This window comes from Mercurialis annua, linkage group LG6 (genome assembly GCF_937616625.2).
Source record: "Mercurialis annua linkage group LG6, ddMerAnnu1.2, whole genome shotgun sequence".
Lineage (NCBI taxonomy): Eukaryota > Viridiplantae > Streptophyta > Magnoliopsida > Malpighiales > Euphorbiaceae > Mercurialis > Mercurialis annua.
The window spans coordinates 5,114,363-5,130,420 of record NC_065575.1 but is presented as its reverse complement, the minus strand read 5'-3'; the positions used below and the strand labels follow the sequence as shown (position 1 = coordinate 5,130,420).

General features: G+C 35.0%; 1 protein-coding gene across 1 annotated transcript; it reads left to right on the top strand.

Annotated features, from left to right (window-relative positions):
* Positions 1–6,948: 6,948 nt before the first annotated feature.
* On the top strand, positions 6,949–13,789 carry LOC126686325 (uncharacterized). Its single transcript, XM_050380361.2, has 6 exons — positions 6,949–7,049; positions 7,246–7,799; positions 8,976–10,612; positions 11,919–12,101; positions 12,524–12,701; positions 12,803–13,789. The coding sequence occupies exons 2-6, from the start codon at positions 7,286–7,288 to the stop codon at positions 13,558–13,560; spliced, it is 3,270 nt and encodes a 1,089-aa protein (XP_050236318.1). The 5' UTR covers positions 6,949–7,049; positions 7,246–7,285; the 3' UTR covers positions 13,561–13,789.
* The last annotated feature ends 2,269 nt before the right edge of the window (positions 13,790–16,058 follow it).

Below are 16,058 nucleotides of genomic sequence, written 5' to 3'. Positions count from 1 at the left end.
GGATCACTTTAGCCCCTGAACTTGGCACAAAGTATCAAAAACGTCAAAATTAGCAAAACGGGATCACTTTTACCCTGAACTTGTCAAAATTGGTACAAAAACCACCCTCCCCACTCTCACCTAAGAGAGTGAGATACACTCTCCAGCCCTAGGTGGTTTTTAAAGGCAAAAAGCTTAAAATGATCCTAACTTTATTAACTCATTTTAAATTAATACCAAATAATTAAAAAAAATACAAATAAATCCTTTTCATTTTAAAACATTATATATCAAATTAATGTTAATTAAAAACATAGAGGACCATTTTGTAATTTTTACAAAAAAAATTATTTTTTTTTTAAAAAAAGAATTACCTCCGGCGAGGAGGAGCAGCTCCTCCTCGCCTGAGAAGAGGAGCAGTGCTCCTCTTCTCAGGCGAGGAGGAACTGCTCCTCCTCGCCTGCTCCTCGCCTGAGGATTGCTCCTCAGGCTGAGGAGCAAGGAGCAGATCTGCTCCTCGAAAAAACGAGGAGCAGATCTGCTCCTCGTTAACGACCCACCGCGCGGTGGGTCGTTCAAAACAGACCCACCGGTGGGTCTGTTGTTAACAGACCCACCGGAGGGTCTGTTATTAACAGATCCGACGTCGGGTCTGCTGCAAACAGACCCGACGTCGGGTCTGAAGTTCACAGACCCTCCGGTGGGTCTGTTAACAACAGACCCACCGTCGAGTCTGTGTTTACAGACCCGACGGTGGGTCTGTTGTTAACAGACCCACCGGAGGGTCTGTTGGTGGGTCTGTAACAACAGACCCACCGGCGGCGGGTCAAGAACAGACCCGCCGGTGGGTCTGTTTTTGAAGAACAGACCCGCCGGTGGGTCTGTTCTCCTTCAACGGATTGGCCGGAAATTTTTCCGGCCAATCTGTTGAAGGAATTAAAAAAAATTGAAAATTTTGCTATTAGGGAAAAGATTCAAAAAGATCCCTGATGTTATTTACTTTAATTAAAATTTAATTAGAATTAATTAGTATTTAAGTGTGATTAATTAGAGTTAATTATGATTTTTAGTAAACTCACTCTCCAATTAAGTGCCACGTCAGCACCGAGGGGGATTTTGAGCCGGTTTTGCCAAGTTCAGGGTAAAAGTGATCCGGTTTTCGCAATTTGGACGTTTTTGATACTTTGTGCCAAGTTCAGGGGGTAAAGTGATCCTTTGTTCAATGGGCTTCGTTTATCTTCTTCATCCATGCAAGACTCCACTTCTTTTATTGTTTTTTTCTGATTCATATGATTTTTTTCTGGTTTCTTAATTCTTGTTTTTTGGTTTTTTTTATTCTTGATTCTTGATTCTTGATTTTCAATTAAATGTTAAGTAATTCATTTACAGCCTCATGAAATAGCAACGAAAACAAATACAATGAATAGACATTTTGGATTGTCCCTACAGCAAACAGCTTGCATGTTACATATTTTGTTGTTCAAATATTTGCTTTGTATTTAGCATTTGTGGTTGAGATAAGAACAGCAGTCAGCAGGCAACAACTAATTACTGATACACTGTTTCATCTTTAGCTACACTTTTCTTATGGCTTTTTCTTATTTTGTTTTTGTCTATTGTATCAATTTTTCTATTATATGAAAAAAAATAGAACAAATTACTCTAACGCTTCTCACGTTTGTCATAATTCACAGTTTGATGTCTCTTATTTGAGAATTAAACGATTTGATATCTCAGTTTTTTGATATTTTTTAAACTAAAAGGCCCTTCTAGCTAGTTCCGTTAATAATTTGATATTTACTTTTAAACGATTTGATACCTAAATTTCAATTATGTAAGCGATTTGGTACCTCACTTTTAATCCTTTTAACGATTTGATACCTCATTTTCAAACGATTTGGTATCTCATGTTTAATTCCGTTAACAATTTGGTACTTATATTTAACAGAAGAGACTTATAGTTTATAAAATCAAAACTGAGATATCAAATTGTTTGATTTTCAAATAAGGAGTATCAAACTGTAAATTGTAACAAATATGAGGAGCCTTATAATGATCCAATTGTGATTACTGAAAAAAATAACGTTTAATACAAGACATTTTTTTTTAAATTGGGTTTTACAAAATTGAATGCTTGCAACATACAATTTAATATCTCAATATACTCATTTTTCTTGATTATGTATTCCACGGAATTTAAAAATAATAATAATATATAAGAAGTAAGTTTAAAATGTGTATTTTGCTATTTTAATTATCAACCATGAATATAGTAATGATATAATAAGAAGAAGAATAACAAATCAACCACCCAATTGTTTAGTCAAGGAGTCGAATTCGAGGTTTCCTCTCTCTGATGGCTCAGCTAACAATACGATCGACGTTGATAGATAAAATTAAAGAGTTACAAGCCGATGACCCTCAATTAAAGCATCTAATTGAGGAAGTGCAACAAGAAAAGAGCCAAGATTTTAGTATCGTTAACGGGATATTGAAATATGGCAATCGACTGTGTGTACCAGACATGGAGGATTTGAGACAGAAAATCATGAAAGAGACTCATGGAACGATTTATATCGTTCATCCTGGTTCTACGAAGATGTACTATGACATCAAGAAAACGTATTGGTGGAGTGGAATGAAGAAAGATATCGCAAAATTTGTGGCAAAATGTCCGACTTGTCAGCAAGTCAAATTGGAGCATCAGCGGCCATCCCCGAGTGGAAATAGAAACATATTACGATGGATTTTGGTAGGATTGCCCAAAACGCAAAAAGGTTTTGATTCCATCTGGGTAACCGTGGATCGTTTAACGAAGTCAGTGCACTTCATACCTATCAAGACGACGTATTCTGCAGCAAAGCTAGCTCAAGAATACATCGATAAGATCGTGAGCCTACACGGAGTTCCCGTATCAATCGTGTCAGACAGAGGTTCTCTATTTACCTCTCGTTTCTGGAAAAACTTACAAGAAGCATTAGGAACGCGGTTAAATTTCAGCACTGCTTTTCATCCTCAGACGGACTGCCAGTCTGAACGAACGATTCAAACGTCAGAAGACATGCTTCGACTATGCGTATTAGATTTCGGAGGTAGTTGGGATACGTATCTACCTTTAGTCGAATTCGCTTACAACAACAGTTATCACTCGAGCATTGAGATGGCTCCATATGAAGCATTATACGGGCGTAAATGTCGATCCTCTATTTGTTGGGATGAAGTCGGTGAACGAAAGCTAACTGGAGCAGAGATCATCCAGATTACTTCTGAGAAAGTACCGTTAATAAAGCAGCGTCCGAATACTGCTTTCAGGCGACAGAAGAGCTATGCGGATCCCAAGAAAAAAAGACATCGAGTTTCAAATCGGAGATTTTTTTTTCTCAAAGTATCACCGGTGAAGGGAGTGATTCGTTTCGGAAAGAAGGGAAAGTTAGCTTCGAGATACGTCGGACCTTATCAGATCATAGAACGCATAGGCTCAGTTGCCTACAAGTTAGACTTGCCACCGGAGATGTCTCAAGTTCATCTTGTCTTTCATATTTCCATGCTTCGGAAATATATTACCAGATCCCTCTCGAATAATCCAACCGCAAGTAGTGGACGTAAGTGAAGAATTAACCTACGAAGAGCAACCAGTGCATATTGTTGATATGCAAATACGACAACTACGGACAAAGAAGATTCCCATGGTGAAGGTCCTATGGAGAAGTCGGTCCATAGAAGAATGCATATGGGAGACAGAAGAGGATATGAGGCAGAAGTATCAATACTTGTTCACTCAAGGTACGTGGCTAAGTTTTAAATTCGAGGACGAATTTTTTTTAAGGGGGGGGGGGGTGAATGTGATACTCCAAATATTTTAAGATAATTAAGTTGTGCCACGTGTCGTTAATTCCGATAAATTAAATTAAGAAGGATTTAATTTAATTATATCGGGAATTTAGAATAATTTTTATTAAGCGTATTAACGGGATTTAAGGAAATAATTTCGAAAATTAATATAAAATAAATTATAAATCCTGTGATAATAATTATTTCTTCAAAGTCCGCGAAATAATTTATAGTATTTATGGTAAAAGTTTCAAGTCAATCGGAGACCGTTTAAAATTTGGACGCGAATAGGTTTTGGACTAAATTGCAACTTTTGAAAAGTTTCAAGGATCAAAATGCAAATTATATATGAAATGAGATAAGAAGGATGAAGAATCTAGAACCCTCACTCTCAGCTTCTTCTCTTTTCTTCATTTCCATCGACGGTAATTTACGGTTTATCGTTCGATTTTCGTTTCTCGTCCGTTTTCGACGTTTCATAACTCGAACCGATCGTATTTCAGTGGCGAATCACGGTAAGCTTAACGTTTTATCGTTTGGATTGGTAAATTCGATTATATGTCGAGTTAAAGTTTTAGGCCACGGAACGGTTTTATCATTTTAACGATTATAGGATTGATTTATAGCGTTTTGAGTTTAGATTTCGAGTTTTTAATGTGATTGAGCGTTGTTTAGGTGTTTAGGATGCGAAATTTGGTTAGATGCACGTTGAAAACGAGCCCGGGAGAAATCCCGTGGCTGTGCGCGCGCACAGTAGACTGTGCGGGCGCACAGTCTTCCAGGACTGTGCGGGCGTACAGACAGACGTGCGCACGCACAGTGATTCCACCGATTGACCCGTTCTGAGAAATTTTCCGTATTTGCGATACGTGATTGAAATCGATTAGTACTCGATCGATTGGTTATCGATTAGCTGAGTCGTTTAACCTAACGAGGTTAATCGAGAATTGATTAGTGAGAGATTTGCGAACCGAAAACAAGTTAGATACCGTTTATCGGAGTATACACGTAAGAAGCACGACGGTTAATAAGAGTAGTGTGTCGTGTCTTGAGTCTAGAGTCAATCTTAGAATAGAATTCTGATGTGAGTCAATTGTTTTAAATTGTTTTAGATCCGGCGAGGAAAGAAGCAGCTGGACCAGGAGCTCGGGAAGCTTGACGTTTCTGAGCACCGAAGTATTTTGGATAAGCATTTCTAGTGAGTTTATATAAATTTACTTTTAAAGTATTTATGCAAGCAAATATTTTATATTGCTTTACTTTTGAATTGAATATTTGAAATGCGAAGTTTTTATATGAATTGCATATATGTTTGATTTGAAACCAGTATTGATCCGATGGAACGTGCTACCTATTGGGCGGCAATAGGGCTGCGTGATCACCAGTTTTGATCTGATACAACTGTAAACTTGATTATGAATACAAATTTTGAAGTTTGTTATATATGAATGTCTACGATAGTGAACTCGGTTAGAGTAGCATGAGCCCCGTATCTAGTGGGTTGGACCCACCACTTGGGATTAAGAGGCTGATCGCGACTGACGTGGTTGAGTTATTGTTACTCCCGGGTCGGACCATTTGGATTAGTCTGATTTGATTGTATATGTTTGGCATGTTCGAGGATTAGGGTTTCAATCGGATCTTGTACTTGGCTACATGTGATTTAAAGGTTATTGTGTTGTTTATGTTTTATAGGAATATTTATTAGTAAATATATGAACTCACTCAGTATATTCCCATATATTGACCCCTCACAGTTTTCCCTCTCAGGTGAAAAGAGTTTATGAAGCAGCGGACTTCTATCCTTGTTCCAGAAGTCTGATATTTTAAAAGTATGTAAAGAAACAGTACTTTACTCTTAGAGCTGCAGTAGATAGATGTTTTGTATTTCAGTCTGTATCAAACGGTTTTCTGTAAATATAACTTTAACGTTTTAAAATTATGAACGTTTTGTGCTTGCTGCGTTATTATGGTTTGTGATTGGCAGAGGAAATATATAATCTGACATCTTTGTGCATGACACGTGGTTATGTCTGTCATGCATGACATATGATATTTTGCGAAAGATTATTTTACGTTTTTAGGCTTGCTACGGGTTTCGGAGCTATCACTCCCATTCCCTAGCGCCGGTCTCGGGCGTGAGATTTGGGTCATGACATAAAAGACGCCATGAAAACGTCAAATGTACAAAGTTAAAAAAATATTTTTATAATTAAAAGACTAAGAAGGTCATTTTGACTAAAAAAAGGTATGATAATGAAATACCGCTATAATTAAATTACAAAATGAAATATTCTGGGAAAGTTTCTCAAAATTTTATTCAATCTTTTAATATTAAGCAAATTTTTCTGTTAAAAATTGAAATCGCGTACCATCTAAATGAACTTATTCCTTATATTTACTCATTAGGCTTAATTTAAAATGAAAGTATACTTTACTGGTGGACTCTGCCTTCTGATCCAGTTTGTAACCTGCAAAATAGGATAGAAGCTAACCGGACGATTGTTGTCCGATTAACTCTCTGATAGTTAATTTAGTTTAGGTTTGAGTAACGTTTTGAGTATATGAATGTAATTGTGTTTTTAAGCATATCTCAAACTCTTTATATAAAGGTTAAGAGAATACATAGTAGATTTCGAATAGAAAAGTGATTCCTATTTAGTAGGGATTGACCTTAAATAGGAAAGAGATTCCTTATTTAAAAAAAAAAGTCTTATTCAGAAATATATTCTTTAATAAATTTATTTTCCTAAGTTGAAGTTTGTATCCGGATATGAAAGATATTTTGTAGATCCGGTCTTTAGGAGAATCTCTCAGGCGCGTCGCTTTCTCTGAGACCTCGGGAAATCCAGCTTATCCTAGGAATTCAGCTGATTCTTCCTTTGATCTTCAGATATGGCGAATTTCAAAATTCGGCCACCGATGTTATCAGGTTTTTGTATTTTAGACAAGAACTGATATTCTTCCGGAGCGTTTTAAGCGACTCGGTTCCGTTATAGTTATGATAGGATTCGTTTTCTATTATTTATCAATAAAATTAAAAAGATAATGTTTTTTTAATAAATTTCTCATTTTTTAAGAAACGGGCCCTTCAACAAATCAAAAGTGGCCCAACAATAAAATGACCAAATAAAATAGAAATCTTCGTTGAACAAATGCTATTTTTTCTCTTTACTTTCGAGGCGTAGGAAGATAAAACACTCTCTCCGCTCCGTTTTCCGGCAATCTTCTTCTTTCAGGTAACAACAATTAATTACTTATATCCATTTTAGACTTTTAATTCGTTCCCAATTTTCAATTTTATTTCATTTGTTCTTATTTATCAGCTTAATCATCAATATTTGATACTTAATTATTGCTCATAATCCTATTATACTTTAAAATTTTGGTTAGTTTCTTTACAATTGTCAATTAATAAGCAATTTTACTTTCTAGGTTGTGATCAGTTGACTGAATTAGCTCCTAAGTTGATGAGATGATGATGGGTCAAGGGTCAAATAATTTTGGAGGATCTTCAAATTTATCAGCCTTAGCTCCTCCTTTTACTGTTACTGTTCACAAACCCCTTGTTGATTTAACTGAACCAACTGCTTCTTATTTCACTACGCGCAATTGGGCGTCCAATTCGAGACCTGATTACGATTCTAATGCATATAATATGTTTTCCTCCAATTCGGACCCTCGTGTTTCGATCTCGACTGATGCTGTTTTGTCCGGCCAAAAATCGGCTAGTGTTCTTGAGGCTAAACCTTATTATCCGTCTTATGCGATGGGAAATGATTGTTCCTTAGGAGTTTCTAGTTATTCTGGCTATGATTTGCTGTCTACTTCTGGCGTTGCGACGTCTATTGGTTCCACGCATGAGGATTATGGTCAAAGCTTGTCTGGTCAGTGGAGTGGCATGTGGGATTGCCTTACTGAATGTCAGCAGAGTGAACCAATGCAGCTTCATGAGATTTTCGGCCCAAAAGAGAGTTCCATGAATCAAGGTATACATGTGTGAATATTCTTGTCATCATAAATCCAAATTACAGTATTTTATGCTCATGTAAACATGAATAGTAATGCCATTACAGAACTATTTTAATTGTTTTTCTTTAGCTGGATCATACACGAAGTTTTTATTTTTTCATGTTCCTACTTTTTATATGATTTTTCTTGTTGTGAGTAACATTTCTTTATCTATTCTGTGATCATTTTTTTGTTTAATTACTTTTATAAACCTGTTTTGGCCATTGATGCTCATTTCCCTTGCATCCAAATCGTCTGTGACGGTTAGGCTGCTTACCTATTACAAACCTCCCACCTTAATAAAAATATGAGTTGAAAAAATGTAGATTATGAAATACTATCACATTTTCAGGCTCTACAACTTTTAATGAACTGGAGCTACTTTTGGCCTCATCTTCTTTTGTTATTTGTATGACATCCTTAAAAAACATTTATCCATGACATCAATAGAGCAGAAAAAAAAGGGAAGGTTAAGGCTCTTAATGAACTGGAATTAAAAGAAAAGTTTTAGAGAATTTACTTCCGTATACTAACAGAAAGTTACGGGCATTTTCCGGTTTCATTGTAATGACCATCAATAGTAATTTCGCCCTTATTAACACAAGTACTAGCTGAAAACTTTCCATCTTGTTCATGACTTATCATAAGGAGAGATGTTTGCATTTTGGAAATGAGTACTGTCAATACACTTTCACATTCTGCTGGCACCAAAGATATGTAAAGCATGTTGTGGACATTTCAATCAGTCAACTGAAGGATGGTCACATTAAAGAAAAATCATCAGCAACATGGTTCTTTCTTGTTTTATTGTTCTGATAATTCTTCTTTCGATTTATTCGATACTATGTATTCTTGTAGTATGCAAGCAGTCCAGTGCTGGTTGCTTATGAAGACATTCATCTTATTGACAATACGTGTACATATAACTTCTCGTTACCTGTTATCTTGAATTAATAGTCATTTTGATAAGGAGAACATTCTAAATTAACCATTATCATCTAAACTCCTGTACCCTACATTTACCTATTTCTCTGGGGAGTTCGGTTTGCTTTTTGGATGTTTCTTGAGCTTAATTTATACAATTATTTATTTCTCCTTTTAAAATTCAAGATATTTTCCTTTTATGATAGTCTTTGTAACTGCTACTTTGGCAGGATTTTATGCATCTGACAGCAGAAGCAAATATGAAGAAGCTTCTATAAGAATTGATAAAGTTGCTGAGTCTGCAGGAAAAGGAAAGTTGGATTATAATTCCTTTCCAGGAAAAAATAGTAAGCTCGTACCTACTGATTATCCAACGCCTACAAGCATGGCATCCACTTTACCATTTCCAGAAACCTGTCCTCAGGTATCATCTATAAAAACTGTTAATTCCTGGAACCAGAAGTGGCCATACCAGTTCCAGAAACCATCAGTTACTTCACATGAAAGACTTGTCCATGAAAAACTCTTGACAAGGGATGATGCTAGTTCAAGAGCTATTGGAACAGTCATGAATTCTTCCCCTGCTGTTGTCATTAAACCACCAGTATACGGTACAAATTCATTTATAAATAAAAATTCTAGGAGTGATGGAGATATTAAAGATTTTTCTGGCAATAATCCATCTGTTATGGTGGAGCCTCGTCCATTTGTAACTTCCAAAGGCAATGTTTTTTATGATCCCAGCCAAGTCAGCTTCCACCTAGGAAAAGCTGATCGAGTTACTGCAGATTTTTCCTCAGCAATAAATGAAGTTTTTTCAAGCAATCAAAGTGTTCCTATGGACACTTTTGATCATTTTGCTGGGACACAAGGCTCGTCCAAGGAGGGTGTTTGCTTTACCCACAAAGTTCCGAATACAAGTCTAGATGGATTAAGCTTAGTGGACAAAACTGAAGCCATCGATCCTGTAAAAGATTATAATGAATGTCTGGATCATCACAATCCTGCTGTGGATTCACCATGCTGGAAAGGGGCTCCGTTTTCTAATTTTTCTCAGCTTGAAGATTCCGAGTCAGTCTCTCCGCGAAATAGGAAAAAGTTAGAAGCTTGCAGATCTTTAGACCGTCAAGGTTATCAAACTTTCACTGTTAGTTGCAATGATGCTGTAAAAATTTCACCTGAAAAAACAAATGAAAAGCCAATGCAACATGGTGGTTGGGTTCTAGAAAATCATTTAAGTCCATCCATGACAAGACCTTTGGTTGGCCATATGTTTCATAGAGAAGAAATCGGTCCTAATGCGAATGGAGCTGATCACAGAAAATCGAGCCCGTTCCATCAGGTTCAGAGTGCTGATGATACCTTATATAACAAATCGTTTGATACTTCTGATAGTAAACTACCCGACAATGAGCAACAAAGTTGTGAAGGGTGTAAATGGACAACTGAAAGTAATTGTGCTCCAGTTATTGGTGCTGCTGATTTTAATATGAATATGAAAGACGATCCTGATGACTGTTCGTATCATGTGCCGTTCCAGGCAATAGAAAATGTATTATATTCACCACCTTCTGCAGACAGTGCTTCTGGTATGCCAAATAAAGTTCATGGGAGAGATGCAACACAGAAGACATATGTTAAAACACTGATTGACACAATGCAGAACTTGTCAGAATTGCTTGTATTTCATTTTTCAAATGATATATGTGAACTGAAGGAAGAAGATTCTGAGGCTCTTAAAGATGTTATCGGTAATATTGAATCGTGTATGTTAAAGAAAGTGGAGAAAATGAACTCACCCTATGATTCAAAAGTTCCTGAAAGAGCTATTTCTCAACCTTCTGAGAAGTCCTCTAAGCTTCAGAAGGTATTTTATTATTTTGTGTTAATTTAAATTGCTGTGGGTTTTGAATTCTATGCTAAGACTTTGTTCTTAGATAGGCAACAAACTATATGCTTAGAAAGACTCGGTGACCAAAAAAACTTACCACTTCTTCATTTTCAATTTTTTTATCCTTGAAAAATAATTTTGTTTTGGGAAATTCTCATGATTTTGAAGGTTATTTGCACTTTATAAAAACAGATAATAGTATTTTATTAATCGATTATTTAAAATTTAATTTGATAGATTTAGTTTTTTTTGTCTTCTCTCTTTCTAAGCTAATTGAGTTCTCCATGTAAACAACATCCGACATTTTTCTTTCTGTCAACCCTCTCTAACTTTCTCCTCGATATAAACCTGACAAAAAGAAGATTATAAGAGATGGATAATGGGAGGACGGTAATAAGGAGGGGTAGGATATCAGCTCTTGGCAAAGAGAAAGGAATGGATAAGAGGGGGTAAAGGAAATCAAATGTTAAGAAGTTCTCTATCATAATTAATATGATGTCCATTTTTTCCCGTTGTATAAAACTTTTAATTGAAATAATTGATCAAAGGTGAAAAAACATGAAAATATTTGGATTCTTTTCGTCAGTAGGCATTGCTGATAAATGTAGTTTGAGTGCCTAAATATTGTAGGATTTTTTTTCTTTGAAGTGCCTAGGCTATTATGAACTTTTGATCAGAAGCAAACTCCCCCTGCACGTGATAATCCTGTGTGTTCTAAAGGTCTTGAAGAGAGATAAAAAAAACCATAGTACATAAGGGATAAGTTATTTATCTTCATTGTAAAATCAACCAAAGAAAGTTCATCCGATACTTTAATTTGTTAAGGATAGAGAGAGAGAGGGAGCAAGAGAGGCGTGGTGCTGCAGGTGTCATCATGTACCGAGCAAAGCATAGTACTTCGTTTTTTTCCGATTGTTTCAGTCAAGTACAGTGAATTTAGCTCAGCATTAGTGTGAATGAATTTGATCGCAGTTCTATATTCATAGATACTTGATGGCAACACAAAACATTCTACTAGATCGATATTTTAGGCTTTCAAAATGTTCTTTCCCAAAAATATAATAGTGAATAGAAAAGAGAGCCTGATAAAGAAATTATTGTATCCATTACAGGAGATGTCTAAATGTCCCTTTTAGGACCCATTTCTATTAGAATTTTGTTGATGGAAGTAAACTGTGCTGTCGGTTTTTATTAGTATAGTATTTCATAATGTAATTATTATATTCCTTTCTTGACAATATCTCAATATTTTTTTTGCTATGCTGAATATTGAATTGTTCAGGGCACAAATGAGAATGGCTTTATGATATCCAAAACTGATCCTTTTAACTTTCAAGCCTCATTCAAAAGTCAGCATGTTGACGAGGAGGATAATGTTGCTTCTGGAAATAATGATCAGAAATTGCCTAATTATGTTTATGTCGGATCTGATGCAAACATAATGAAAGTTGATAACCCAGCCCAGGTACGTATTTTCCTGTTCTCTTTTGTTTGGGGATACTGATAGATAGTTTAAATTAAGGCTTTAAGCATTAAATTAGCTTTATTATGGACCAGGGGTGTGCATTTGGTTCAAACCAAACAAAAACTTTTATTTTTACTAAAATCAAATCAATACAAATTTAGAAGGATTTCAATATTTCAAATCAAACCAAACTGCACAAGTTGGTTCGTTGGTTTTTCAATTCGGTTTGAATTTTTGGGTTCCGTTTATATCAAAGGTGAACTGAATTTTTTTTACTTCCAAGTTCCATCACCAAACAAACTGAGATTTTTTATAATATCAAACCGAGCCAAATTTTTTGGTTTGGTTCGGTTTTTGCACATCCATATTACGGACAAGAAGAAAAGAAGATGAATTTCTTTGCCATGAGTGCTGGATTTCAGGCTATAAAGAAGGCTCTTGCTGAGAATTTTCATGATGAGGAAGAGACAGAGCCACAAGTTCTTCTGTACAAGAATCTTTGGCTTGAGGCAGAAGCTTCATTGTTTTATGCAAGTTGTATGGCTCGCTTTAATCGAATGAAGAGCGGGATGGAGAAATGCGACTCTCCAATCACTACTGGTTAACCTAAAATCTCCGTGCTTTTACCTTTCTCTTCAATTGAATCTGACTTTCATGCTTACGTCATCTAAATAATTGTTTGGTTACATTATGTTTACCAGAAACATCTGAGGATGAGGACAAGCCCTCGAGGTCCAAATTTTCTTCTGAACCATGCACAAGTTTCGAGATGGCATCTAATGCTAACCATATCCATCTTCCAGATATTTCAATTCCGGAGTCATCGTCTATGTTAATCAAAAGCGGCTATGATGATGATGTTGCTGCTAGGTTTCATATCTTAAAATGCCGGGTCAACAGCTCTGATGCTGTGAAAACTTCATTGGCGGACAAAATTTTGGGTTCTGCAGGTAAGATGTGTAGTTCTCAAGTTTCTCTAGGTCCGGACAACGTTGAATGGGTTGCACGCGAGAAGAAAGATGGCCAAAAGCCAGACATATGCAGCCAGGATTCCCCAGTTTTGAGTTCAACTAATCATGTAGATGATATTGAAGCTTCAGTTATGGCAAGATTTCGTATCCTCAAAGACCGGGGTGACAATTCTACTTCCTTGAATAGGCAAGAACCTGGAACAGAAAGTGCTGACCTGGAATATGCTGGTTTGCGAGGGTGTTGGGCAACTGGTACAGATAGATCAGAGGACGGTATTCTGGATTTAAATATGGAGCCTCTCTCGCGACATCATGATCGTAACCCTACTGAAGAAGAACTGACTGTCGAGAAATCCCGTTTCACTGTCAAGGATTGCCCATCTCGCATTATTGACAAGCCTGGGGATCAATCTCAAACTGGTTTCGGTGATGGCTCTTCAGATTGGGAGCATGTCCTGTTGGAGGAACTTGGATGCCCGAATTCTTGAATCTGGAGCGATATCCTTAATGTTTGTCATGTCGATGATGGATAATGTGTTTCGGCTTTAATGTGATGTATATAATGTGATTGGACATCCATTTGATTGGGTTTCTTGTAGAAGTGTTGAATGCTCTGTTTGTATGTATAAAGCTTTTAAGACATTCGGCATGTCACTGAACTATAAGTAAATGTCTACTTTCAGGCCCTTGTAAAATGCTGATTCTCTTGTACGTAAATCTGTTGCACGTTCTCTTTGTTGCTGATAGGGGTGTACATTCCAGTCGAATTGAATTGGACTGAATATTTGCAACAAAAAGAAAAGTTCATGGAACTGAATTTATAAGGATTTAAAGTATGGATGCGCTATTATTAACATAGCAATAATTAATAAGGTCGGAACAATATTTTTTATTTTAACAAAACTATCCTCTTTTTAATTTGAATCCATTTCTATATTATTAAAAAGGCTGATGATCTTGTTAAAATAAAATATTTTACTCTGTCATCATCAAATGTTGTGGCAATAGCGGCGCTTCTAAAGTATTTCAAATCTAACTAAATTAGATAGTTTGACAGTCTTTTTTCTACTTCGGTTTGGTTTGATTAAATAAACTGATTTTTTTAAAAATTTATAAACTGAATTGAGTCCAATTTTTTTTTTATCAATAAACAGTCACTTATATTAAAAGGAAGTTAAAAGAGGACAGTCCTCGATAATACACGACCAAATGTGATTAGGAGCATCTTCCGTAATCACATATTCATCACTCGACGACAGAGACGAGCAAGAAGATGGACAATTTTATTACCATCCCGTCTAACGAAAGTAAAATAAAGTAAAGCACTGAGCAAAGTGTAAAATATCTTCCATAAGAAGATTTTGATGGGAGCGATTAGACTTCCCTCATTGTAGTAGTAGTGGTGGGGACCAAACTCGCTTAACTCCGGGTTCTATATATGACTGGAAAAACCCGCATCACAGCTTGGTTTCTATTCTAATTTGTTAATTTAGTTATAATTTGTTTGATCAATTTAATTATGCTAATCTTTCATCTTTTTATAATATATTTGTTTGTCTTTTTTTATTTATTCTGAGCATCAAATTTACTTTTTTTATGACTTCAATAACTGAAAGATTTAAAATTTGAAATCGAACTTTGATGTTGTTTTAATTTTTTTGCCTGAATTATGAGTTAAATGTAAGAATTCTAAACAAAAATTACTAAAATATTAGTATATACAAGCACTTTTCTTTCCCAATTATATAAAAAAGAAATGAATATATATAAATTCAATTATAAATTAACATATTATTTTCTCAATTTAAAATTTTATATTATTTTTTTATTTTTACAATCTCGATCGATTAATCTTTTTAATTAGACCATAGGCTAATATAATAAAGAAACATAAAACAATTTGTTTTTATATAGTTCATCGATTTTTTTAATAATATTTTTAAAAGCTCATTATTATATAAAAAATTTATATTAATTTTAAATAAATAATTGAAAAAAATTATAGAAAAAATAATAAAATCAATAGGTAATTGTCAAAGTATTTATAATAATATTTTTCATTTTGCAATGAGGAAAAAAATTAAAATGCTATACTAACGATAATATTCTACTATTTTTTTATGCTAAATTTAGCATAAAAGAGAGAGCAAATTATTCTAAAGTCTTCATATATATGTCATAATTCACAGTTTGATACTTCTTATTTGGAAATCAAACAATTTGATACCTAATTTTAATTCCATTAACAATTAGGAGTTTTTGTTAGTTCCGTTAATATTTTAATATTCACTTTCAGATATTTGTTACCTTACTTTCATTTATGTTAACGATTCGGTACCTCACTTGCAATTATATTAACAATTTGATACTTCATTTTCAAATGATTTGTTATCTCACTTTTAATTTCGTTAACAGTTTGGTATCCAAATTTAACAGAAGGCCGTAATTGTTTGTAAAATTAAAACTGAGATATCAAATTGTTTGATTTTCAAATAAAAGTTAACAAACTATGATTACAACATATGTAGGGTTTCTATAGTAATTTGCTATAGAAGATAGTACTATATATATTGAGAATGCTCTTAACACTTTTTAACAATATTAAACTGAATAAATTTGACTTCATCGTTTTGATTCTATTATTTGATCTGGTATCATCCTTATTGGGCTAATAATCACCCATGGCACCTCAACTTTAGGGGTACGGGCGCTAAACCCCCTGATGTTTAAAAACGGGCGCTAAACCCCCTGAACTTTGAGGCGGCGCTCACAAAACCCCTTTTGCTCCAAATATGACGAAAATACCCCGGACTCCGTTTTTTCAGTCAATTGTCAGTCTTAAAAAAAAACTGACACTGCCATATCATCTGACACGTCAGAATTATACCTTAAAAATTTCAAACACCCAAAATACCCTTACTTTAATTTAGAAAAAGACAAAAAAAAAAAACCTCAAGGAACAGATTCAGATCTGTTCCTCAAGGAA